At 45.3% G+C, this 27573-nt stretch overlaps 1 protein-coding gene across 29 annotated transcripts in view; it reads right to left on the bottom strand.

The window, feature by feature from the left end:
• Nucleotides 1-25089, bottom strand: part of KLC1 (kinesin light chain 1) — a 64649-nt gene extending 39560 nt beyond the window's left edge. For 26 of the 29 annotated variants that reach the window (XM_023628483.2, XM_023628484.2, XM_023628486.2 and 23 more), the window contains exons 1-3: nt 24525-25046; nt 5461-5722; nt 3084-3314 (exon numbers count right to left, since the gene is read on the bottom strand). In XM_023628483.2, coding sequence (XP_023484251.1) covers nt 3084-3314; nt 5461-5721 — 492 coding nt within the window. In that variant the 5' untranslated portion in view covers nt 5722; nt 24525-25046. Of the gene's footprint in view, nt 1-3083; nt 3315-5460; nt 5723-23361; nt 23683-24524 lie in introns of those variants that run through there. The other 3 variants (XM_023628496.2, XM_070249331.1, XM_070249337.1) reach the window with 3 other exon arrangements.
• Nucleotides 25090-27573: the final 2484 nt, after the last annotated feature.

The following is a 27573-nucleotide window of genomic DNA, read 5'->3' as shown; positions in this document are numbered from 1 at the left end:
ATAGGCAGTACACTCTGACATCAGTCTTAAAGGATCTTTTTGTTTGTTTATTTATTTTTGAGGAAGGTTAGCCCTGAGCTAACATCTGCTGCCAATCCTCCTCTCTTTGTGGAGGAAGACTGGCCCTCAGCTAAAATCTGTGCCCATCTTCCTCTACTTTATACGTGAGACGCCTACCACAGCATGGCCTGCCAAGCAGTGCCATGTCTGCACCCAGATCTACACCGGCGAACCCCAGGCCGCCGAAGCGGAACGTGCAAACTTAACCACTATGCCACTGGGCCGGCCCCTTAAACGATTTTTTTGAATACCATGTCTACTCGGACAAGGGAAACAAAAGAAAAAAAATAAATAAGTGGGACTTCACCAGACTAAAGAGCTCCTGCAAGGCAAAGGAAACCAGCATCAAAACAAAAAGACAACCCATCAATTAGGAGAAAATAGTTGCAAATCATATATCCAACAAGGCGTTAATCTCCATAATATATAAAGAACTCACACAACTAAACAACAAAAAAACAAACAACCAGATCAAAAAATGGGCAGAGGATATGAACAGACATGGGCACATGAAAAGGTGTTCATCATCACTAACCATCAGGGAAATGCAAATCAAAATTACACTAAGATATCACCTTACACCCAATGGAATGGCTATATATCACCAAGACTGAAAATAACAAATGATGGAGAGGGTGTGGAGAAAAGGGAACCCTCATACACTGCTGGTGGGAATGCAAACTGGTATAGCCACTATGGAAAACAGTATGGAGATTTCTCAAAAAGTTAAAAATAGGGGCCAGCCCAGTGGTGCAGCAGTTAAGGGCGCACATTCCGCTCTGGCAGCCGGGGGTTCACCAGTTCGGGTCCCAGATGCAGACATAGCACCACTTGGCACGCCATGCTGTGGCAGGCATCCCACACATAAAATAGAGGAAGATGGGCACAGATAGAGGAGGACTGGCAGCAGATGTTAGCTCAGGGCTAATCTTCCTCAAGACAATAAAAAATTAAATAAATAAGTAAAAGTTAAAAATAGAAATACCACACGACCCAGCTATGTGACTACTGGGTATTTATCCAAAGAACTTGAAATCAACAATTCAAAGAAATTTTGCACCCCTATGTTCACTGCAGCATTATTCACAATAGCCAAGGTGTGGAAGCAACCCAAGTGCCCATCGACTGATGACTAGATAAAGAAGATGTGGTGCATATATACAATGGAATACCACTCCGTCATAAAAAAGGACAAAATCGTCCCATTCGCAACAATGTGGACACACCTTGAGGGTATCATGTTGAAATAAGTCAGAGAAAGACAAACACCTTATGATTTCACTCATACGTGGAAGATAAACAAACACATGGACAAAGAGAACTGTTTGGTGGTTACCAGGAGGAAGGTGGTTGGGTGGTGGGCACAAATGGTGAAGGGGCTCACTTATACGCTGACTGACAAATAATAATGTACAACTGAAATTTCACATTGTAAACTATCATGACCTCAATTTAAAAAAAAACGATAGCTCAAAATGCCATGTGGACTCCTGGATTGGATCCTAGAACAGAAAAGGACCAATGGTGGAAGGACTGGTGAAACCCAAATAAAGGCTGTAGGTTAGTAAACAGTAATGTAGCAATGTTAAATTCTTGGTTTTAACAAACGTACTGCTATGGACTGAAAGTTTGTGTCCCCCCAAAATCTGTATGTTGAAGTCCTAACTCTCAACGCGATGATGTATTTGGAGTGGGGCCCTTCCGAAGTAATTTGGATTAAATGAGGTCATGAGGGTGTGGCCATCATGACAAGATTAGCGTCCTTATACTAGAACTCTCTCTCTCTCTCTCTGCATGTACCAAGGCAAGTCATGTGAGGTCACAACCAGGAAGACAGCCCTCACCAAGAACCTGATCCTGCTGACACCCTGATGTTAGACTTCCAGCCTCCAGAACTGCGAGAAATAAAAGTCTGGTTTTTTTAAGCCATGCAGCCCATGGTATTCTGTTACAGTGGCCCAAGCTGACTAAGACATGTACTACGGTGATGTAACACTACGGGACACTGGGTGAAGGGTGTATGGGAATTCTCTTTACTATCTTTTCAACTTTTCGGTGAATAAAATTATTCCAAAATAAAAAAGGTTAAGAAAAAAGTTAAGTGAATCAGAAATAAATGGTGAATGAAAAATAACTGAGACTGGGATGAACATCCAAAGAAAGCCAACAGAAAAAGGAAAAAACCAGGGCCGGCCCCATGGCCGAGTGGTTGGGTTGGCGCACTCTGCTTTGGCGGCCCAGAGTTTCATCAGTTCAGATGCTGGGCAGACACGGCACCGCTTGTCAAGCCATGCTGAGGCGGCATCCCATATAGCACAACCAGAGGCACTCATAACTAGAAGATACAACTAAGTACTGGGGGACTTTGGGGAGAAGAAAAAGAAGGGGAAAAAAAAGAACAGTGGCAACAGATGTCAGCTTGGGTGCCAATCTTTAGAGAAGAAAAAAAAAGGAAAAAAGCAAGGTCCTTGGGGAATCCTAACATTCCAGGAACCACAAGATAAGCTGGCAAGAGAGCCCAAGAAGGAGGCTTGAGCGAGGTAGCAGGAGAACCAAGTGGTGTCCTGGGGCAGGGAAGAAAGAGTTTCAAAGAGAAAGTCAAGATCCACAGCACGATAAACTGCACAGCTAATCCCAAGTCTGGATTATAGATGACTGGATCAGGTCACTGTTGCCCTGAAGGAAAAGAGTTCCAGCTGCGTGATGGGCAGACTGCAATGGGTTAGATGTTCAGAAGTCTCAAGCTGAGGGAGACCTCGCTGAAGGAAATGGTGCCTCTTTGTATTGTACCTTATACTTACAAAGTATTTTTACATTTTCTGACCATTGTTCTAAAATATACAAATGAAAAGAATATGACAAAGAGAATTTATATGACTTGCCCAGTCCCAAGACCCACAATCCTTGGTCTTACTAAATGCAATCACTAGAGGGGAGAGGAAAACAAAGACAGCTTTACTAAAACAATCTCCCAACTGTAACGTGGTAATCATCAATATCCACATTCCTACAGAACCACTTACGGATGGAGAAATGTCATCATCATATTTTTTTAACTGATTCATGAATTCCAGATGCTTCTTTTCTTCCTCCAGTTGAGCCACAGACTGCTCACTCTTCTGTAATTTCTGCTGTGTGTTGGCCAATTCATCCCGCAGCCACTGATTCTCTTGGCACAAACGACGAACCTGCGCACGCAGTTTCTGTTTCTCTGACTCAACAGCATTCAAGTGATTTGACAAAGCCATCATAACCTAGACAGAAGAAATGTTTACAACACTGCAGCATTCTGCCCAACAAATATTACCTCCCAACTATACAAGCATCCTGTGGTTGCAGCTCTAGCTTACACCTGTAGATATGTTCTCCAAAGTACATGTAAGTACAATTTGCCATCTACTTCTATTTTCACCCATCAGTCACAGGCTACATTAACGGGGCATGATAAAGAATATCACATGCTCAGAACATCTACAAAAAATATACATTTGTGTGTGTGTGTGTGTATGTTTGAGAGCATCTCACATGGACTAGCAATGGACACACAGCTACTCTTCTGATGAAACCCTATTTTTTCACTTTGTATCTAGAACAGCTCCAACATAATTTCTCATAGATCCTTTTCCATGTGTGAGAGTGTGTGCACATGCAGGCATCTGTGTACAGAGTGCAGGTCACTCTGTGAGGTGGTGGAGTTGGGGAAGGGCAGGCAGACAAATCTTCTTCGATGTTTCAAGGTAAGAGAGGAAATCTTTGTAGCTAACACCAGAGTCAGAATGCACTGATGCATTCATAAGTTTAGGTCCACGTCATAAAATCTGGTGGCTGCCCCAGGGCTCTACCTGTGGTGCACCGGTTAGCTGCAGGGACAGACCTGGCAGAGGACACACCAAGTTCCTGGGAGTGTAAGAGCAGAAGTGGGAGGCTGGCTTCAGTCTGTGCTCTCTTTAGACCATGCACCTGCCCCTCCCTCTTTGTTATCCTCCTAGGTTTAAAACCTGAAACTCCAGAAGGTGGGACTTCTTCTTCATTCTTTTTTAACCCTAATATCCGCCAAACCAAAAAAGGAAGCTCATACTCATATCGCTTTTCAACAACAGAACTTGCAGAGTAACAGATTCGTGGGGCCGGCCCAGTGGTGCAGCGGTTAAGTGTGCACATTTCGCTTTGGTGGCCCGGAGTTGGCCGGTTTGGATCCCAGGTGCAGACATGGCACCAGTCGGCAAGCCATGCTGTGGTAGGCATCCCATATATAAAGTAGAGGAAGATGGGCACGGATGTGAGCTCAGGGGCAGTCTTCCTCAGCAAAAAGAGGAGGACTGACAACAGATGTTAGCTCAGGGCTAGTCTTCCTCAAAAACAAACAAACAAAAAAAAACAGATTCACAATAACCAAATAAAGTCAGAGTTCTACAATTAGAGTCTGTAAGATGGTAAGAATGAAAAACTCCAAAATCAGGGTATGGACAGTCACTTTGGTATAGAATGATTTCCTCAGTGAAAGCAGAAATTGGTAACCCAGCAGCCCCATTTCTGCTTTATTCATTCACTATACAAGAAGAAAGCTAAGAAAGAAAGACATCAACTTTTAGTGTATTTAATTTCACCTAAAATATGTTGGCAGAGCCAAAAGTTATCAGGGAGCTGGGGACACCCAGACGTTTCCATTTCTTCATCCCTGTCTAGCATGCCAGAAACAAAGGTTTAGTCAAGTACATAAAGCAATCATGTGTTGGCGTATTGCTGAGACTATTAGCTGTTGGCCAATATTCCTTCTCCCTTCTTCTTAGGCTTAAGAACCTGGAACTTTAAGTTGGCGAGACAACATTCCCCTGTGTCCCTCACAACTAGGTGTGGCCCTGGAACCAGCTCTCACCAATGAAACGTAAGCAGTGTTGTGCACCAGTTCAAGGAAATAAAGGGAGGAGGCATGCCCTTCCTGTCCCTTCCCTGTCACAGAACGGGGTCACACAGCTACAGCTGGAGCTTTTAGTTCACGAGACAGGCTGGCTGGGGTGTAGTACAGCAGGTGGCAGGGGCCTGGGTATCCCTGACAACCATGCAGCTGCAGAACCTGTCTGTAGTAGAGACAGCCTAACTCAGTGTTTGTTTCACACATCTATGATGTTTAAGCCACTGTTACTGTTTTTTGATACATACAGCCAAAATCAAATCCTAAATGCCACACAGGGTTACTTCTCTTTTGGCTCTGCTTTTTAAAATGCAGACATGTTGAAATCAATCATCATTTACATAACATACAGAACCCACATATAAGTTATCTCTGTTATTCTTTAAATATCTTCTCTAAAGTTTAGTTAAACTGCTTATTTCAAATGAAGTCTCCATTTTTCCAGACGGTCAAATTCATGTTCACGTCTGAGACAATCTCACTTATACCTGTGCCTCACTCAGGCCAAGCTCCAACATCTCCAGTGACTTTCGGATCATGTTTGATTTCTCCTCCACCAGATTACTTTCATCATCTTTCTTCAAACACTTCAGTGTCTCAAGTAAACTTTGTAAGATGGAATTGTGCTCATTCTTCAGAGCTTCCAGACCCTGAATTACTTGCTTTGTCTTAGAAATAATTTCATCCTGTGTAAGTTTCTCCAACTTGTCTTCCTTTATATACACCATTGTGGACATGTTGTCATACATTCTAGAATAGAAAAAGGAAAAAAATTACACATCTCATTACAGGTTTAATTTATGTTACATCTGTAACAAAATACACATGTGAAGACTGTTAAATTGACATTTTTATAGATGAATAATAAATGCATATTTGTGATTTACTACGATGAAATACTACATTCTGTACTGCTTCTGTTTTTCCTTTGCAGACCAATTTAACTACTTTTCTGGCTTCTAAATTCTTTTTTTATAGAAGAAATGACAGCAACTGAAATTAATGCCAAAGATTAAAAGCAGAAAACATCCAAATGACATTTCTAAAACACACAGCCTCAGCGCACAAAATTTTCTCTGAATATTTGCAAGCTTTTTTTTTCCTTAATGAAGTGCAGAAGGGGCAGTAAATTCCTGGTAACTTATTTACCAGGGAAGTGAGAAATGGTCACAGTTGGAAGAAGAAAGCAAGACAGCAAAGGTACATGGGAACAATCAGAGTAGCTGGAGAAGGACTAGATCCATAGGAAACATGGTGAGAGAGGGACATGAGTGAGCAGGGTATTTAGTGCTGGACAGACTCAGGAACGACAACTAAGCAGGCCTACTGGAGAAGACCAGCTGAGGGGTCTTCAGGATGAAATCACACAGTGTCTGGAACTGGCTCTAAAATACTACAGTGAGAAAGAACAAGGATTGGGGAAAGGGGCATATGAAATAGTATTGGCAAAGTAGTGATGACTGCTGAAGCTGAGCCTTAGCTCTTTTACTATCCTCTCTAATTCTGCATATGTTTTTAAATCCCATAATTTTTTAAAAAAGGGATAATTAAGAAACAGGATAGGGGCCGGCCCCATGGTCGAGTGGTTTAGTTCATGCGCTCCGCTTCGGTGGCCCAGGGTTTCGCTGTTTGGGATCCTGGGTGCAGACATGGCAAAGCTCATCAGGCCATGTTGAAGCAGCATCCCACGTGCTACAACTAGAAGGACCCACAATTAAATATACAACTATATATACTGGGGGGTTTTGGGGAGAAAAAAACAGGGAAAAAAAGACAACTGGCAACAGTTGTTAGCTCAGGTGCCAATCTTTAAAAAAAAACAGGATAATTAAGAAAGCCTGTTCAGGAGAGTGACAGGGATGGAAGTCAGTATGTCAGAGTGATTTCCCTCAGAGCACTTACCACTACCTGAAATCTCACTTGTTTTCACGTATTGTATTATATCCCCTTGAATATAAGCTCTGTTTAAGAGACAGGGACTTGATCTTGTACTTCACTGAATCCACAGCACCGAGGACTGCTCCTGACGCTCCACAGACCATCTGCGTAAATGGATGGACTGAGAGATGCCGGAGTAAGGGAAGCAGTGTTGAAACAGCGGTACAACTACGCATTCCAGTATTCAGGATGAAGCCTACAAGTAGCTGATAACAGGGTCACGTCAGTCCCTGTGCCCCTAGTTTCACACTGGAAAACTAATTTTTTCACATAAATATGAAAACTAAATTCCTTTGGAAATTCAGAATCTGTAGGACTATTTAGAAATCCACCTCCTTACCACAAAGAGCCCAGAAAACAACAAAAGAGAGGGGCAACTCCTCTACCTGACAGTCTGTATTATTATTAGACTTGTTATGTATGTATTTAGCTTACAGCTCTCCAACTCCACTGCAAACTAGAGGAGATGAGGGACCCCACTTGTCCTGTTCAGCACTATATTCTCAGCCTGTCACACAGTAAGTGCTAAATACATACTTGTTGAATGAATGAACAAAACACTTTAGGACCAGCTTCCAATGAACATGATTCAACACCACTAGCTTAAAGTGCTGATCTGAGCAATACGTAAGGCTCCTACATGAGAAGGAGAGAGATCTCCAGAATTGGTGTCCCGAAAGACACCAGAGGAAAACAAAAATAAAGGCCTCCTCCTCCGCCTGTGGCAGCGAAGTAGTTATGCATTATTTCCAAATGATGCAACATGTGTTTCTTTCCCAAACTAAATGACAGAAGCGTATTACTAAAACGTACTCTGACCCAGGCCCTGGAACATAGAGACTGACAAGGGCCTCACCCTCAGGGCCATGCAGACTAGTAGAAGACAAGCTAAATGAACACGGGTACCAAGAGCTAAATGCATGGTGACAGGAACTGTACATCAGGAGCACGGTGGGGAGGAGCGGAAAGCAGGCACTTCCACTGGAGAGGGGAGGCCAGCCACCCAGGGGTGAGGCAGTCTTATCAAATGAGCATATCTTCTGCAGACAAGAGTGCAGAGGGCATTGCCAGCTGAAGGAGCAACAGAGGCCAAGGCAGAGGCGTGAAAGTGCCCACTCTTGCAAGCAGCAGCATCAGGCTGCAGGTCATTGTGAGCTACGCACGCAGTAACAAGCCTAGAGAAGTAGAGGGGTGAGGTCACAGGACACCTGCATTCTGAAGGCAAGAGCCTGGGGGTGAGGAGGAAGGCAGCCGGGTTGGCAGTCAGCAAAGGGAAGAGGGCTTCAGGTAATAAGGCCACAGGAACAGCCCACCAAAGATACAACGCACTTACTTCCCCAGCCCTCTGCTAGCGTTAAGGTTCATCGCCTCTCCTCAGAAGGCCAAACACCCAACCAGCAACTTCTTAAGAGTCTTTTCCAACAATATTAAACCCAGGGGGTTTTAGGATGCAAAGGAAAGGTTGCAAAGGAGAGTCTCAAGCCCTAATAAGAAATGACAGCAACTTCATTACTCAAACCACCTCTGGAAAATAAAAGCTCTTGGGGTATGAATGGACAGTGAGGTACATCTACGTAAGATGGTCCAATTATAAAGATGGTCAGTGGCATACTTTTACAGGTTATAGTGGTGGCTGAAAAGAAGGGAAGAGAGGGCAATCTTGTTTATGTAAAACAGAAAAAAGCGGGGAGCGGCAGAGGGTTTAAATAGGAGTAGGAAAACCATAAAAGGTAGGACTCACGTGCAAAAAAAAAATCAAAACCAGATGAGAAAGACAATCACTCTAATTGAGGGCATGCCTCAATTAAGTAAGTACATTTAAAGAAATCCAACTTTAATTACTTAAGGAATATGTAACAAAACTGGTGACAGAGTAATGCATGCTTACACACTCTTGTAAAGGCTTTAACCAGAGATAAGAATAATGAATTCAGATGTTGTCTGGATGTGCACCAAAAAAGCCGCTTACGGTAGTTTTCTTTTTTAACTTAAAAGAAAATTAATAATCCAAATGCTTTGGGGGGGCACTTAGCTCTCTTGAGAAATGACACAACAGGTGCTGTGGAAGGATGGACTCCGAATTCAGTGTGACCAGGCGCAGAGCCTGGCTCCACTATCAGCCATCACCACTGCATGAGGTAAGGCCCCAGACCTCCCTCACTGCAGGGCTTTAGGAGCACCGGAGAGCGTCAGCGAGGCAACAGGCACAGTGGCTGACAGACACATAGGAGCCACTCAGTAATCAGTGCAGTCTCCCACCCCGGAGCTAAGGAATCAGGAACACCCCTGACACATGACCGCTCAAGATCTGCACACACGCTTCCTATAACACAGGCTTCACTACTTTGCAAGACAAGTCGGTTCTTTGCTAATCTGCCCCAATATTTAGTCAGAAAGCTATTGCTTTTGTTGAGTTGCTATCTCCTTCCTTGTAACTTCTACCCACTGAGCCAACTTCTTCCCTCTAAAACAAACACAAAATATATTTAACTACCTCATCCACAAGATAACATTTCAAATACTGTATAACAGGCCGAGGGCTCTCCAAATCTTTCATTTCCCAAGCTCATACCTCATGCTACTCTCAGGCACTCCTTAATCCTAACAGCTTCCACATCTCCCATCCAAGTCACCATCATATAAACATACGTATACATGCCACTTCTTTAGAGGGAAACATGCAGTGGCATATATATTTATATTGCTCGATATTTCTTATTTCTAGGCTGAGCCATTATAACCAACGGTGGGTTATATAAGAATAGTGCTAAGGTTGGGGCTGGCCCCGTGGCCGAGTGGTTAAGTTCACGCGCTCCGCTGCAGGCGGCCCAGTGTTTCGTCGGTTCGAATCCTGGGCGCGGACATGGCGCTGCTCGTCAGACCACGCTGAGGCAGCGTCCCACATGCCACAACTAGAGGAACCCACAACGAAGAATACACAACTATGTACCGGGGGGCTTTGGGGAGAAAAAGGAAAAAATAAAATCTTTGAAAAAAAAAAAAAAAAAAAAAAAAAGAATAGTGCTAAGGCAGGGCCGGCCCGGTGGCGCAGCGGTTAAGTTCACACGTTCCGCTTCTCGGCGGCCCGGGGTTCGCTGGTTCGGATCCCGGGTGCGCACATGGCACTGCTTGGCAGCCATGCTGTGGTAGGCGTCCCACGTATAAACTAGAGGAAGATGGGCACAGATGTTAGCTCAGAGCCAGGCTTCCTCAGCAAAAAGAGGAGGACTGGCAGTAGTTAGCTGAGGGCTAATCTTCCTCCAAAAAAAACAAAACAAACAAACAAACAAAAAAAAATAGTGCTAAGGCAACTGGCTATTTAGAAAAAGAAGTTGCATTCCTACCCTCACTATACACTAAAGTAAGTTACATCTTGATTAAAGAATTACATATTTTTAAAAAAAGCAAGAAACCAGAAGAAAATTCAGGCAAAGGTCTATATGCACATAGGCAAAAATAAAAAGCCTTGAGGGCCCGCCCCATGGCCAAGTGGTTAAGTTCGAGGTGCGCTTTAGTGGCCCAGGGTTTCATCGGTTCGAATCCTGGGCACAGACGTGGCACCGCTCATCAAGCCATATTGAGGCGGCGTTCCACACGCCACAACTAGAAGGACCACGACTAAAAAAAATATACAACTATGTACCGAGGGGCTTTGGGGAGAAAAGGGAAAAAGACAAAATCTTAAAAAAAAAGATAGCTGCAAGCATCACAATCCTTGACTTCAAAGCATACTACAAAGCTACAGTAATCAAAACAGCATGGTACTGGTATAAAAACAGGTGCACAGATCAATGGAACAGAACTGAAAGCCCAGAAATAAAACCACACATCTATGGACAACTAATCTTCGACAAAGGAGCTAAGGGCCTACAATGGAGAAAAGAAAGTTTCTTCAACAAATCGTGCTGGGAATACTGGACAACCACATGTAAAAGAATGAAAATTGACCATTCTTTTTCACCATTCACAAAAATACACTCAAAATGGATCAAAATCCTAAACATTAGACTTGAAACAATAAGTCTTCTAGAAGAGAATATAGGCAGTACACTCTTTGACATCAGTATCAAAATGATCTTTTCGGACACCAAGACTCATCCGACAGGGGAAACAATAGAAAGGATAAACAAATGGGACTTCATCAGACTAAAGAGCTTTTCTTCAAGGCAAGGGAAAATAGGATTGAAACAAAAAAACAACCCACTAGTTGGGGGAAAAAATTTACAAGTTATTTATCTGACAAAGTGTTAATCTCTGTAATATATAAAGAACCCACACAGCTCAACAACAAAAAATCAAACAACCCGATCAAAAAATGGGCAGGGGACATAAACGGACATTTCTCCAAAGAAGATATACGGATGGCCAACAGACACATGAAAAGATGCTCATCATCACTAATCATCAGGGAAATGCAAATCAAAACTACACTAAAATATCACCTTACACCTGTTAGAATGGCAAAAATAACCAAAACAAAAAGTGACAAATGTTGGAGAGGTTGTGGAGAAAAAGGAACCCTCATACACTGTTGGTGGGAATGTAAACTGATGCAGCCACTATGGAAAACAGTATGGAGATTTCTCAAAAAATTAAAAATAGAAATACCATATGATCCAACCATCCCACTACTGGGTATCTATCCAAAGAACTTGAAATCAACAATTCCAAAAGTCCCATGCACCCCTATGTTCATTGCAGCATTATTCACAATAGCCAAGACGTGGAAGCAACCTAAGTGCCCATCAACTGATGAATGGATAAAGAAGATGTGGTATATATATATACAATGGAATACTACTCAGCCATAAAAAAGGATAAAAATCATCCCATTCACAACAGCATGGATGGACCTTGAGGGTACTATGGTAAGTGAAATGAGCCAGACAGAGAAAGACGAACTCTGTATGACTCCACTCATAGGTGGAAGTTAAACATATAGACAAAGAGAACTGATTGGTGGTTACCAGGGGAAAGGGCAGGTGTGGGGAGGGCACAAAGGGTGAAGTGGTGCACCTACAACATGACTAACAATAACGAAATTTCACAAGGTTGCAAACTATCATAATCTTAATAAAAAGTTAAAAAAATAAAGATAAAAAGCCTTCTATAAATAAAATGGTAGAAAACTAAAAGAAAAGACTGGTAAGAATTTACTTAAGAAATTTTTAGGGGGGCTGGCCCCGTGGTGTAGTGGTTAAGTTCGACATGCTCCACTTCAGTGGCCCAGGGTTCACGAGTTCAGACCTCGGGCACAGACATACACCACTTGTCAGTCATGCTGTTGCAGCAACCAACATACAAAATAGAGGAAGACTGGCAGCAGATGTTAGCTCAGGACGAATCTTCCTCAGCAAAAAAAAAGAAAAAGGAGGGGAGGAGAGAGAGAAGGAAGGAAGGAAAGAGGGAGGGAGGGAGGGAGGAAGTTAGTTCTAAAGTGTGAAGCAGAAACTAAATACATTTCTGAGGAAACTCTATTTTGCAGCCCATCACAGTGAAGAGCTCAAAAGTACCCACGCTCTGGGGCAAGCCTGGTAGCATAGTGGCTAAATTCAGCACACTCCATTTCAGTAGCCCGGGTTCGCAGGTTTGATCCCAGGCAGAGACCCACAGCACTCGTAAGCCATGCTGTGGCCAAGCCCCACATGTAAAGTGGACCCACATATAAACTGGCACAGATGTTAGCTCAAGGCTAATCTTCCTCAGCAAAAAAAAGAAAAAGAAAAAAGATAAAAAAGTACCCAGACTCCTAGCGCAAATGATTAAGATAGACTCAAACATCATACTTTATATCAGCCTATAAATCACACTATCCCTAAGACCTCCTTCCAGCTTTTATGCTATGTATGCCTTGAGGGGACTCATTGGAACACTGAAGCAGCCAGAACAAAGCCTGGCACTCCACAGGCACGTAGTAAATATGTGCTCAATAAATGAACAAAGCAGCTTTACAGTCAGCATATCTGAATCCAATAGCTTTTCTTCCCCTCACCGGCCATGTGACTTCTTGGAGCCTCAATCTCCCTACATGTCAAGGGGCATGGATACTCACCTGACTTGGAACGTGGCTCAAAAATAGTCCCTTCTTCCCTCTTGCCTTGTCAGTGACACATGACATCTAGCCCCAGGTTATTCTAATTAACCATGGGAAATTATTTATTATGCTTTTATTTCCCAAAAAAAAACCTCTCTAGAGACCGGCCCAGTGGCGCAGCAGTTAAGCACACATGTTCCGCTTCAGCGGCCTGGGGTTCACAGGTTTGGATCCCAGGTGCGGACATGGCACTGCTTGGCACACCATGCTGTGGGAGGCATCCCACATACAAAGTAGAGGAAGATGGGCACAGATGTTAGCTCAGGACCAGTCTTCCTTAGCAAAAAGAGGAGGATTGGCAGCAGATGTTAGCTCAGGGCTAATCTTCCTCAAAAAAAAAAATTAAATGAATGACCTATCAATTCCACTCCTGGATATATACCCAAGAAAACTGAAAACATGTTTACGTAAAAACTTGCACATGAATGCTCCAAAACTTAAAATGCTGGACAAATGTAAAACTTGTACACCAATATTTTGGCATTATTCATAATAGCCAAAATTTGGAAACAACCCAAATATTTATCAACTGATGAATGGATAAACAAAATGTGGTATATCCACACAATGGAATATTATTTGGTTATAAAACAAACAAAATATGATACATGCTACAACAGTGTGCTAAGTAAATGAAGCCAGACACAAAAAGCCACATATGCACAATTCTATTTATTTATTTATTTTTAAAGACTGGCACCTGAGCTAACATCTGTTACCAATCCTCTTTTTTTCTTTCTCCCAAAGCCCCCCCAGTACGCAGCTGTACACTCTAGGTAGGTCCCTCTAGTTGTGGCACGCAGGACGCTGCCACAGCACGGCCCAATGAGTGGTGCTAGGTTGCTGTCCAGGATCCAAACCAGCAAAACACTGGGCCACCGAAGCAGAGCGCACGAACTCAACCACTTGGCCACAGGGCCAGCCCTGCACAATTCTATTTATATGAAATATCCTTAAGAGACAGAAAGTAGACTAGTGGTTGCCAAGGACTGGAGGGTGAGGAGGATGAGAAGTGACTGCTAATGGGTACAGGGTTTCTTTTCGGGGTCACACAAATGTTCTGGAATCAGATGGTTGCACAACCCTGTGAATTTTTTCATATGTGAATCATATTTCAGTAAAATATATCCAGAGGTGTTTTTAAATGATACCGATCAAAGAAAACCAAACACAAACCCCACTTTGGGCTCTAATCTATTTTAGCTTTATGAGGAGTCACAGAAAGCTTTATCTCTCAATCCTTTTATCCTATTTCCTCTTTTGATAAACAACAAACATCTCAAGCCCTCTTCAATGTATTTAGAAATTTCCAAATACATAATACATTACCTATTGTGACTAAAAAGCAAAGTAACCAATGGTAATATCAGAAGTAAAAATGTAGCTTTTTTTGGTTCTGAGGTTTCAGAACAAAAATTACATAGTGCAGAGTCAAAGGGAGAATATACCTTGCTCGAAAACAGGTAAAACAAAAAACTAAGTCTTGAATTTTCAGGAGTATTTGGTCTTTGTTTTGGTGAGGCAAAAGAGGGTGGGCAGTGAGGAGGAGGGGTGTCCCTCTCCCAGCTTATACAACAAAGTTAAAGTTCGTATTTGAGCAAAATCCAAAAAGGTCTCTTGGAGGGTCTCAATCCTTTTCAAAGCATGACACCTTTGGATAAAAAGATAAATGTCATATCCCTTTGTAGTTTGTATTACCACAGTGAGTTATTTTACTTTCTAAACACCATATTATAATGATAAATACATTTTATCCAGCTATACATTGCCTACCCTTTCCCAATTAAGAATCCCTATATTCTACTCAGGGGAGGATGTGCTCCATTAGGTACCTCCTGATCAGAAATTTCATCTCTGGGTCCTGAACTGACAGAGACAGCTGAGAGATACAATTCCAGAACTTGCCAAAAAGAGCCATTATAGAATGGAATTTTTATGGATTCGTATTTCTTACTTGTACCATTGTTATCTCCTCTGATCTAATCTTCCTCTAATCTAATCTAACCTAATCTGTTTAGCTCCTAAACTTAAATCACAACAATGAGCTGAATGAGTTAACCTGCTGGCCAAAAAAAAAAAAAAAAATCACAAATATCTATAAACTGAAATGTTTTAAAATTAAAGGCTCTAGAATTACAGCACCTATTCTGAATTTGTTTCCATCCTAAAACTATAAACCAGTAGATAAAACAAGAGCATCTATTTGCCTCCTGGGTGATTCTATTGCAGATGCCCTTACAGAATTAGGGTAACGAGGGCAGTCAGAACTCCTTGCCTTCTCTTCCCCACAGCCCTGCTGAGGAAGTCAACAGTGGTTCTGTTTTGAAATCGGCCATCTCTACGTACAGGGATCCTCTAACTCTACAATAACCTAACCATAGCACCTGTTTTGAGGTATGCACATAATGAGTAAGAGTTTACTCTGCCTGTCAATGACCAAGCCTGCACCTGAGGAAAGGGCTTTACAAGAAGGCCATGTCCACCACCAGGCAGAGCTCTCAGCCAGGGCCAAACAGTACACTGAGGTCATTTAATTTGCCATGGGACTCAAGCTCATCTCTGCAGATGCAAATTTTGGCATGAGAAACTACACAGAAGGGTACTACAACAAGGAGGAGAAAGCCCAAATGATGCAGATGTCTCTAATACAAGTCCTTGGCTGAGCAAGTAAAAAGGAAAAACAGCTTCATCAGACAGTGTGACTAATACATAACAGGGTGTTATGGGAGTCTGGGGCAAAAGAATATAAACATAGAGAGCATTCATTCAAAAAAAGTATTCAAAAATAAGTACTCAGAAAGTATTCAAAAAAAGCATTTTTATTTCAAGATGAAAAACGTCAGCAGACTAACATAATACCATAAGACTAAGTTTATGTATGTAAGTGCTAATCAATGAGACATACATGGAGTGACTTTCTTTCCTAACTAAAGAAAAGCCATTAAAACATTTTTTAAAAATCAGTTCTCTCAGGGGGCTGGCCCCGTGGCCGAGTGGTTAAGTTCGCGCGCTCTGCTGCAGGCGGCCCAGTGTTTCGTTGGTTCGAATCCTGGGCGCGGACATGGCACTGCTCATCAGACCACGCTGAGGCAGCGTCCCACATGCCACAACTAGAAGAACCCACAACGAAGAATACACAACTATGTACCGGGGGGCTTTGGGGAGAAAAAGGAAAAAATAAAATCTTTAAAAAAAAAAAAAAAAAATCAGTTCTCTCAGGAGACAGGAAATGGGAAAAGAGACGACTCACTTACACCTTTACATCCTTCTGTATCATTAGTTTTCCCCAAAAGAGCATATATTTTTTAATGATTTGAAAACATAAACAGAGAAAACAACAGAAAGCAGAAACCACAAAAGAAAAAAACTGATAATGTGGGCTTCATCAAAATTTAAAACTACTGATTATTAAAGAGACAGCCAAGGGGCCGGCCTGGTGGCGCAGCAGTTAAGTTCGCACATTTTGCTTCTGCAGCCCAGGGTTCACCAGTTCGGATCCCAGGTGTGGACCTACACACTGCTTGTCAAGCCATGCTGTGGCAGGCGTCCCACATATAAAGTAGAGGAAGATGGGCACAGATGTTAGCTCAGGGCCAGTCTGCCTCAGCAAAAAGAGGATTGGTGGCAGATGTTAGCTCATGGCTAATCTTCCTTAACAAACAAACAAACAAAAAAGAGCCAAAAAACAAATAGTTAAGCCTTAGATTAGGAAAAAATGGTTTTTTCCTAAACATATGTATCTGGCAAAACACTTTTACCCAAATACCCAAATATGTAAAGAACTCCTAAACTCACTAATAAAAAGACAATTTTCTTTTTATTTTTTTTCCTTTTTCCCCCCAAAGCACCCCCGTACATAGCTGTGTATTTTAGTTGTGGGTCCTTCTAGTTGGGGCATGTGGGACGCCGCCTCAGCGTGGCTTGATGAGCGGTACCATGTCCGCACCCAGGATTTGAACCGACGAAACCCTGGGCCACCTGCAGCACAGCGCGTGAACTTAACCACTCAGCCAAGGAGCCGGCCCCTAAAAAGACAGTTTTTTAAATGGACAAAAGATTTGAACAGACACTTCACAAAAGCAGGTATACAAAAGGCCAATAAGCATGTGAATAAGTGCTCATCATTGTTAGTCATCAGGGAAATGCTCACTAAACCCACAAGATGCCACTCCACATCCCATAGAACAGCTAAGATGAAGAAGACAGACAATACCAAATGCCAGAGAGGATATGGAGCAACCGGAACACTCACATTGCCGGTGGGATTGTAAAATGTGCAACCACTTTGGAAACCTGGCAGTTTCTTTAATCATACGTCTACCCTATGAGCAGTTCTACTCCTAGGTATTCATCCAAAAGAAATGAAAATGTATGTCCATACAGTCCTGTACAAGAATGAGTGGTCCTCCCAATGTGCATCAAGAGAAGAATGGCTAAACTGTGGTAGATCATACAATAGAACGCTACTCAATAGAAAGGAAGAGACCACATGCTACAACACAGGTAACTTCAAAAAGGGTATACTGAGTGAAAAAAGCTGGATGCAAAAAAATATATCTTGCACAATCTCATTTATAATGAAATCCTAGAGCAGGCAGAATTAACCCGTTTATAGAAATCAGATCAGTGTGCTGGGGGTGATGGCTGATGACTAGCAAGGGGCATGAGGGAACTTTCTGGGCTGTATCTTGTTATGCAGTCATCAAAACTGAATGAAGGGTATATTTAAAGTATTAGCATTGCACTGTATGTAAATTATATCTCAATTTTTTTAAAAAGCAGAATTTCCTAAAATTCAATGCTGTACATATTCATAAACTGTTATTCCAATGTTAACTGAAAGATGGTTAGGAATGGTTTTGTTTTGAGAACACAGTAAAACTGAGATGTGGTAGACAGATTAAAATGCCCCTTCCCCGACAAGATTCCTGGCCCCTGATGTACACACACCTTCTCCCAGTTATTCAATCAAGTGCTAATCTAGGTACTTCAGTAGAGGGATCTTGCAGATGTAATTAAGGTCCCAGATCAGCTGACCTCTTTAATGTCAAGATAATATAAGGTTAAGATAGGGAGATTATCCCAGTGGGCCTGACCTCATCACATGAGCCCGTAAATCTGGGTCTAGAGGTCAGAAGACAAGAAGTCAGAGATTCAAAGAGCAAGAGGGGGCCAGCTCGGTGGTGCAGCGGTTAAGTGGCCCTCCCCGTTTCGGATCCCAGGCGCAGACAAGGCACTGCTTGGCAAAAAGCCATGCTGTGGTAGGTGTCCTACATATAAAGTAGAGGAAGGGCATGGATGTTAGCTCAGGGCCAGCCTTCCTCAGCAAAAAGAGGAGGATTGGCAGTAGTTAGCTCAGGGCTAATCTTCCTCAAAATAAATAAATAAATAAATAAAATGAAAAATAAAATCAGCATGTAGGCAAAAAAAAAAAAAAAGAGCAAGAGGAATTCAGGGTGTAAGAGGTTCTCCATGCCTGGCTTTGAAGCTGGAGCAGGCTGTGTGACAAGGAATACAGGACACCTCTAGGAGCTAAGAGAGCCCCCAGCTGACAACCAGCCAGCAAGGAAACCAGGACATCAGTCCTACGACCAAAAGAATTGAATTTTGCCGCAACCAGAAGAGCTTTCAAGATCACCCTAAGCTCTGGAAGAGAACTGGAGCCCAACACACAATTGCAGCCACATGAACCCTGAGCAGAGGATCTAGCCAAGCTGTGCCAGGACCCCTCACCCACGGACACTGTGAGGTAATAAATGTTGTTCTTTTCTGCTGAGGAAGATTCACCCTGAGCTAACATCTGTTGCCATTCTTCCTCTTTTGTTATGTGTGCCACCACCACAGCATGGCCACTCACAGACAAGTGGTATAGGTCTGCGCCCAGGAACCAAACTCAGGCCACCAAAGGAGGCCACACGGAAGGAACTTAACCACTAGGCCCCCAGGGCTGGCCCAATGTTATTGTTTTAAGCCACTAAATTTGTAGTAATTGGTTATACAGTAAACAGAAAACTAATATAAACGTCATGCTAAAAAAGCTTTAGAAGTTGATATTTTAGTTAAAAAGAACACAAATTACGGAGGAACCTTGAGGACATTATGCTAAGTGAAATGAGCCAGTCACAAAAACACAAATACTGTATGATTCCACTTATATGAGGTATCTAAAGTAGTCTGATTCATAGAAACAGAAAGTAGAACGGTGGTAGCCAGAGGCTGGGGGGTGGGAGGATTGAGGAATGGGAGTTGTTATTTAATGGGTATAGAGCTTTAGTTTTGCAAGACGAGTAAGCTCTAGAGATCTGCTGCACAACAATGTAGACAGACTTAAGACTACTCAAGTGTATACTTAAAAATGGTGAAGATGGTAAATTTTGTTTTTCACCACAATTTAAGGAAGATAGAAACTAACATATTTTTCCCGTTAGTCAATAATACAAATCCTTTTTAAGCAGGCAGAATAAGTGAATTTAAGAGAAAACTGACCATAAGAATGAAGACTCACTCATCTACTGACCACCTATGCTATGCCAGGCTCTGTGAAGAACACACATACTACAATGCTGATACAGTGACCAAAACACCACACATCAGACAGCAACCCCAAGGAGTCACCACGACCACACTGCGTCACCAGGGCTTTTGAAATGGAAAAAGTCGGGCAAAGGCTTCCCAGGTGAAGGCAACTGGAGGACCGAGCTTAGCATTATCGTGACCCAGGACAGCAAGGTGGTTCAAAGCTTGAATGTACAAGCAGAAGACTTGAGTTAGAAGCCTGACTTCACAGCTGTGTACCTCCGGTTTCAGTAAGTTGCCCTTTCTAGCCCTCAATCCTCAATTTCCTCAACAGAATGGAGGTGATTACAGTGCCAATTTTATCTGGTACAGTGTGAACTTTACTATTATCAGTTTTGTTAGTAGTAGTATAGTGAACTTTAGAGAGGCTGGGACATAAACTTCCACATTATGCAATCAAAGTCAGGGAACAATCCAAGGTTTAAATTGAGGTAACTGGGATATTTTAAGAACCAAGGAAATAACTTTCACTTTCCATATGCACTTAACTCAGCTTAAAATGCCTGTTCTATTGATATTCATTATCTGCTTTATTAAGTACAGACAACATACCAAGCATACAGTCATGCTCCACATAACAACATTCCAGTCAATGATGGAGAGCATATACAACAACGGTCCCATACGACACCACAGAACCTAGGTGTGGGTAGCAAGCTATACCATCCAGGTTTGTGTAAGTACACTCTATGATGTTCACACAATGACAAAATCACCTAATGATGCATTTTTCAAATATGTCCCTATCGGTGAACAATGCAGGATTGCATTTAAAAGCACAAATCCATGGGGCCAAATCCAGTACATTTTTCTGTCCAAATCTTCCTTGACTTTTTCACCAATTTGATACTGACCTCCTCCTCTTTCCTGTTTCCCAGGGCTCGATCCTCCTACTCCTAGGGCCACTTCATAGTCTCTACCAAGTGTGAGAAGCTCTCTAGGAGAGGCCATGACAGACGACACCACTTGCTTTCAGTAACGTGAGGAGGTCTCTCAAATCTGTATCTCCATCCTAAATCTTTGTCTTGAGCTCCAAACCTGACTCTCCAACTGTCCACTGGTCCACTTGGCCGCCCCACAAGCACTTCAGATTTAACCTATCCAAAACCAGCTCACCATCTCCTCATTTTCCCCATCTTGGTGGGTGTCACCAGCCAATGAGTCACTCAGAGACAATGAAGTAATTCTAGATGTATTCCTTCAATAAACATTTATTAAGTGTTTATTACATGCCAAGCACTGACACTGACTAGTACAGATAAAAATCTCCACCCTTGTGGAGATTATGAATCTAAGTGGAGGAGACAGACAACAAACTAAATAAGAAACTAACCAAGTAAAATAATATATTATTGTAGATAGTGAGACGTGCTAAGGAGTGCCTGGGGAAGTGAACACACGCTGATATCCAGGACAGCGGGCTCAGGATGCACCTGGGTGTGCTTGGGTGAGGGTGGGAGTATGAAGATGAGGGGAAGAGATGGGGGAGGGGTGCCTACAGACACTGGTAAAAATTTGAGCAGAGAGACATGACCCACCTTATGTTTTAGCAGTTCGCTGTGGCTGTGCACACTGCTGGTCTCTTCCCGCCTGCAGCCCTACCCTTAGCCCAGTCCGCTCAGTCCCAAGTCAGGGCCACTCTAACCTGTCGATCCTTCTCTGACCCATCCGTTCCTCTGTTCCTACTGTCCCTGCCCTAACTCAGAAGCCTGCAGTCCTCACTTGGTGTTAATGGCTTCCTAACTAGTCTCATCTCAGCTCAAAGCACCTGCCACATTGCCTATGCCCTTTCTAAAATGCCACCTCTCTCCTTAGAATCCTCCAATCCTCCTTCCCACCCTCAGGACGAAAGCAACCCTCCAGGCACGCTGTACAACGCCTTTCCACTCGCACCGCTTCCCAAAACTCCCCTTTACTGCAGCACCACTTCAGGGCTAATGTCCTCCAGAAGCACCAATCCCACCTCATCCTTTGGCCAATTCATACCTTCCTTCCAGTCTCATATCCGGAATCCCCTCCTCTGGGCACTTAGCACAGTATTTAACCTAGTCTGTCCTACCTGACAAGTTCTTGCATCTCCCTCGCCAGACTGTGAGCTCTTAGAGGACAGAGCCTGTCTTATCTCTATATCCCCAACTACTTAACACAGCACTTGCCATTCCGTTGGTTCTCAATAGACATTTAAGACAGCGCTTTCACAATTTTAACATGCTAATCATTTTTAGTCTATGCCCTGAAATCTGACATCAGAACTTTCCCGTATTTTGTTTAGGATATTACTGATCACTTCTTGGGAACATGAAGTTTCAGTTTCTTATCATATTCCACCTAGGTTTACAGGTTATAAAAATTCTAGATTTGGGGCTGGACCAGCGGCGTAGTGGTTAATTTCGCACGCTCCACTTCAGCATCCCAGGGTTCAGAGGTTCAGATCCCAGGCACAGAACTAGCGCTGCTTGTCAAGCCACTGTGGTGACATCCCACATAAAATAGAGGAAGACTTGCACAGATGTTAGCTCAGCGGCAATCTTCCTCAAGCAAAAAAAGAGGAGGGCTGGCAACAGATGTTAGCTCAGGGCCAAACTTCCTCAAAAAAAAAATTTCTACATTTTATTCAACTTTTGATTTTTTTTTTTTACTTCCCCCCAAAACCCCCCAGTACATAGTTGTATATTCTAGTTGTCGGTCCCTCTAGTTGAGCCATATGGGATGCCACTTCAACACGGCCTAATGACCATGTCCGTGCCCAGGATCCAAACCAGCAAAACCCTGAGCCACTGAAGTGGAGCGCACAAACTTAACCACTCAGCGACTGGGTCGGCCCCTGACTTTTTTATTTCTTGTCTTTTTTGACATAATTATGTTTTAAGATAGTTTATAGCCCATATGGAAAGCTACACATTGACTTACTTTTCAACATCATGAAACATACTTAAGAATATATAATTTTAAAAAATGTAAATTTTAACTTACTGCAGTTAAGTTTTTATTTACTATGAAATATTTAAGACATTACATGCTCCGCCCCAGTGCCACTTCCTCCCTCTTCCTTGCTACAGATAATCACCGTCCTGATTCCCACGCATGTCTATCTTTACTACATATTGTCTATAGTGTTTTTAGAAGACACCGCCAAGCAAAATGAACAAGCCAGGCCACAGTGAGGTTACCACTCTGGCTCTTCCACACCCCTCAGCAACACCACAGGGCTGCCAGGCTCCACTGCAACATGATGTTGCATTCTTTGATGACTTGGAGAAACTGGCTCTTAAGAGTGCCTACCCTCCCACATAGAATTCCGCACAATCTTCAATTTTTAATACTTAGTATCATTGTATTCTTACAGATACTTAGGAAACAACAATGAACCAAATTTCCCCCCCTAAGTCTTGTGGCCAGTGCCTGGAAGAGGTAAATCCAGAACTAAAAACAGATTCTGAGACTTCAGGGTGTTCCAATTTCCTAGTGGGTTTTTCACTGAACTATTACAATGTATTCTGAGCTAATGATTCTGATCAATGGCTTAGTCACGCTGTACAAAAAAAAGCCTTGGAATTTAATGCAAAGAATCAAAGAACCAACTGTCCTTTTACACAGCAGTTTAAACGGTGTATCTCAAATTTTCTGTTGTTCCACACACTTTTTAAAAACATTTTGCAAGTACTCCTTATCAAACACTTCATATGTAAATTCTAAATGTGTTCTTTAAATTTAAAAAAAAACACTAATAAACAGCAACATTGCAAAATTTCTAACGTAAAAATTACCTGGATCTACAAACCTTAAATTGTAAAACCGTCCAACCCACCAGGCATTAATTTTACTTTTTTAGTGCTTTATCTTAATATTTTCAAGGAAAGAACAGCACCAAATTTGACAACCGACTCGATGTTCCACGACCGGGGCTTCTGAAAGTTCAGCAGGAGCAACGACCTAGCCTAGGTGAACACTGTCGATGAAACGTTTCCCGTCTGGCTACCAAAATAAAGGGATCGCCAAGGAGGCGAGGTCGAGCCGGCCTCTCGGGAGGGACCCGCACGCTTCCGACCCGCCCGGCCGCCAGTCGTCCGCGAGCCTGACAGGCGCGCCCGCCCAGGGCGGTGCCGCGGGAGAGGGCGGGGGCCGGAAGGAAGAGGAAGGATTCGGACAAAGCAAACCCGGCCGGCCGACCCCTCCCCGCCCGCCGCGTCCCCGGGGGCGGCCACATCCCCGCCGCAGCTCCCGGGGCCACAGCTGTTCCCGGGAACGGCCGCCCCCGCCCGCGGCAGGGCTGAGCCGGGATGCGGACGCGTAGGGGACCCGAACCTGGAGAGGACCTGGATGGGAAGGAGCCGGGGATGCGAGCCGGGATATGGGGACGTGGATGGGGCGGCGGCCGGGGACGAGAAGGGGACGTGGATGAGGACCGAGGTCCGCGGCCCGGGGAGGGGCCGGGAAGGGGACGTGGATGAGGACCGAGGACCGCGGCCCGGGGAGGGGCCGGGAAGGGGACGTGGATGAGGACCGAGGACCGCGGCCCGGGGAGGGGCCGGGAAGGGGACGTGGATGAGGACCGAGGACCGCGGCCCGGGGAGGGGCCGGGAAGGGGACGTGGATGAGGACCGAGGACCGCGGCCCGGGGAGGGGCCGGGAAGGGGACGTGGATGAGGACCGAGGACCGCGGCCCGGGGAGGGGCCGGGAAGGGGACGTGGATGAGGACCGAGGACCGCGGCCCGGGGAGGGGCCGGGAAGGGGACGTGGATGAGGACCGAGGACCGCGGCCCGGGGAGGGGCCGGGAAGGGGACGTGGATGAGGACCGAGAAGGGAAAAGGAATAACCACGGCTGAGGGCCGAGTCCGGGGCGGGGCCGGGAGATGACCCGAGTGGGACAGGGGCGAGCTCCGGGAACCGAGGAGGGGCCGGGGCCGGGCAGGGGACGCAGGTGAGGCCTGCGCCCACTCACCGTGCTGCTCCGCGGGCCGCGCGCTCGCGCTGTCAGCACCGGGAGGCCGCGCGGCGCGTGCGGGGAGCGGGTCTGCGCGGGCCCGCCGCCTAGACGCCTCAGACGCGGCGCCGAGGTCACGAGCGAGGGACGCCGGCGCGGCCGCCCCGCAGCATCCTCGGCCGCCCGCGTGCACTGTCCTCGCGGCTCCTTCTCGCAGCCGCCGCCCCGCGCTCCGCCAGCTCCGGCTCCGCCGCTCCCGCCGCCGAAAATGGCGTCTCTCCGCGTCCCTCCCCCGGCTGGGCGCTCCCGCCCCACAATGCCGCGCGCCGCCGTGACGTCACGCGGGGGCGGGGCCGAGACGCTGGCCCGGGCACCTCCCCGGATGCTTGGCCAGCAGAGGACGGGGCGCGGTCTCGGCGGGCTGCCCACGCGGGGAAGGGCTGTGGGCCTGCAGTGGGTGGCCCCGCGCGGGCGCGGCTGCCCGCGACCACCGCGTGCGGGGCGGAGTGTGGTCTGAGGAGCGCGTTGGCCCAGCAGGGCGGGTCGGCCCCGCGTCCCGGCCCTTCCCTGCCATACCCGGAACAAGGCTTATTGTGTGCCAACTCCGTCTGCACATGTGTTCTGTGCTCGTCTACATCTTTCCAGAACACGCTAGGAGGGCTCTCTCCAGCCCCTCCAAAGGACAGGATGCTGAGGGCGTAGGCTGAGCCAGGAGGCCTTTCTCTCTCCTCCAGGAAAACCTAAAACTTTTGGTCAAGACCAAGGTCCCCAGACCCCCGCTCCCTCCCATCTTATTACACCCTCTCTCCAGGGCCATTGCAGCCTCAGGAGTAGAGGAGACGTTACAGGCCCTCCCCTCAGTCGCAAAGGCCTCCCAGGAGCTGCATCTCAGGCTGGTAAGAGGAGCCAGGATGCTTAACCACGAGGGCCTGGCAAGAGCAGAGATGCCACCTCATGCTGTCGCACCCCACCAGCACCATCGCCAGCGCACACCCTGGCTGCAGTGCCACGACCTCCAGCCGCCCCCTGCCTGAAGGGCAGTACTTCCAGGTCAGAGAGCGCCCCTGGCCTCTTCCTGCAGCATCGCCAGCTCCGCAGGCCTGACTCAGCAGCCAGCCAGGAGGAAGCATGCTGAATCAGTGCATAAGGCTCAGCTTTCTTTGCCTGCCACCAGCTTGGGAGAACCCCACCCCAGGTGCCAGCAGATGTCCCAAGCGCAAGGTCCCATGGCATTATTTACCAGGAGGGGTTCCTGCACCAGTCTCACACTCCTATTTGCTCATCAACTGCTGTGTGCTTCAGATGTTATCATGCAGCCCAGCAGCCCTGTTTTAACCCTGCAATTACACAGTCACAGAGAAGTAAGTTCTCTTGGATTTTCACAGGGAGGTCCAATGACTTTTCTTTCATTTATAAATGCAAAGATGAGCTAAAAAGGGAGGAGTTCCCACAGTGACATAGCAGTTACTGGGCCAAGGGAGAGGCAGTGAATCAGTCAAACAACCCCTCCACATTCCCGTGGTGATTCGGCCAACTGCAGCTTAGATGTCACCTGCTCCTCAACCACCACCTTGGTGCTGAGCAAGGCAGTTGTGACCAAAGTGCTCTGGAGAAGAGAGGAGCTGAGGCTCTTTTCTCTGTGACTCTGGGCTTATAACTGTCCCCAAGCTAGAAACCTGAGATGTTTATACCCTCTCCTAATGGGGGGCCAAGATTCTACCTCCTTAATATTGCTTTACTCCATCCCTTCTCCATTCCCACTGCTGCCATTCTATTTAGGCTTTATTATCTCCTTCTTTTATTCTCTCAACAAGTATTTGCTGAGCTGCAGTGGTCCCCAGGATAAGACGCAAGGTATGTTGGAAAGGAGGATAGTAAGATCCTTGCTCATACAGTGCCATGCAGAGAATTAGAGTCAGACAATGCAACAGGCAGAGGTGGGGTGATCAGGGTGAACTCCGAGGCAGGCAAGTGCACTGAGACCTAAATAATAGGCAGGAGCCAACTGTACCAAAGCCTGAGGGAAAACACTCCAGGCCAAAGTCCTCAGGCAGGAATGAGTCTGGAGAGTTGGGGAAAAGAAAGAAAAGCCAATTCATCCACCTGCGGGGACCTGAAATTGGCCACCCCAAGATATGTCTCTTTGGCATCAGGATTATTTGAGGCTGATTGCTTTTGATAAACTGGGACAGGGAAGGAGCCTCTGAGGAATGGAACTTGCCCTTCCTTAGGACACATTTACATTTGTAAGGTAAATCTCTATCTGTAAAGGTGCCTCCCTCTCTGTACCAGGAAGAAGAAAGGCGATGACCTTCTTTCTAAAAATTCTTAATCAATACCAAAGGCAAGGACTTAAATCTGCATTTTATTGTGCTTCTCTGGTAACCTCCTGTAACTGACTTCCCTCCCCCTCCCAACTTTGGCGTCTCCTTAAAGATTAAGCATCTTTCTTTAGGCTAGGAACTGATTGCTGCACTCACCTGTGACCGCCCAGCTCCAGACGATAGACTTGCCTCCTGCTACGCCCACCCAGATAGCAGACCCACTACCTGCTGTGTCCATCAAGCACTGTGCTGACGGGGCAATCTTGTGACTATTGTGGGAGGGACATTTCAATCACATGTGAAACACCCTGTTTGGGGGTATATAACCACTATGTGCACCCCACTTCTTCGGTGCCCTTTCTTCCCTCGGGAAGAAAGGCCCCGGGCCATGGTTCCTCATAAAGCTTTGTTTAATTTTCTCTTGCTATTCTGTCTCATGTGAATTTAATTCATTCTCCGGCCAGACGAACCCCCATTTGGGAAGAGGAAATGTCTTCCTCCCCTACAACCACATCCACGGACCCTCCTGAATCTGATCCTGTCACTTCCATACTGAAAACACTGGGATGCACCTATCACTCTGAGGGGCGGGGCTGGAGCCAGCTTCACCCAGCATCTCACACTGAGACTAACAAGTGCCTGCCCTCGCTGAGCTGCTCTGCCCTGAGCATCCTCAGTCCCTTTCAATCCTCTGCTCCTCACAGCTGCTCTGAGAGAGGCGCTGTTATCCCATTTTACAGATG

Source organism: Equus caballus, chromosome 24, assembly GCF_041296265.1.
Source record: "Equus caballus isolate H_3958 breed thoroughbred chromosome 24, TB-T2T, whole genome shotgun sequence".
NCBI classification, from domain to species: Eukaryota; Metazoa; Chordata; class Mammalia; order Perissodactyla; family Equidae; genus Equus; species Equus caballus.
This window is presented reverse-complemented; position numbering and strand designations above follow the sequence as displayed.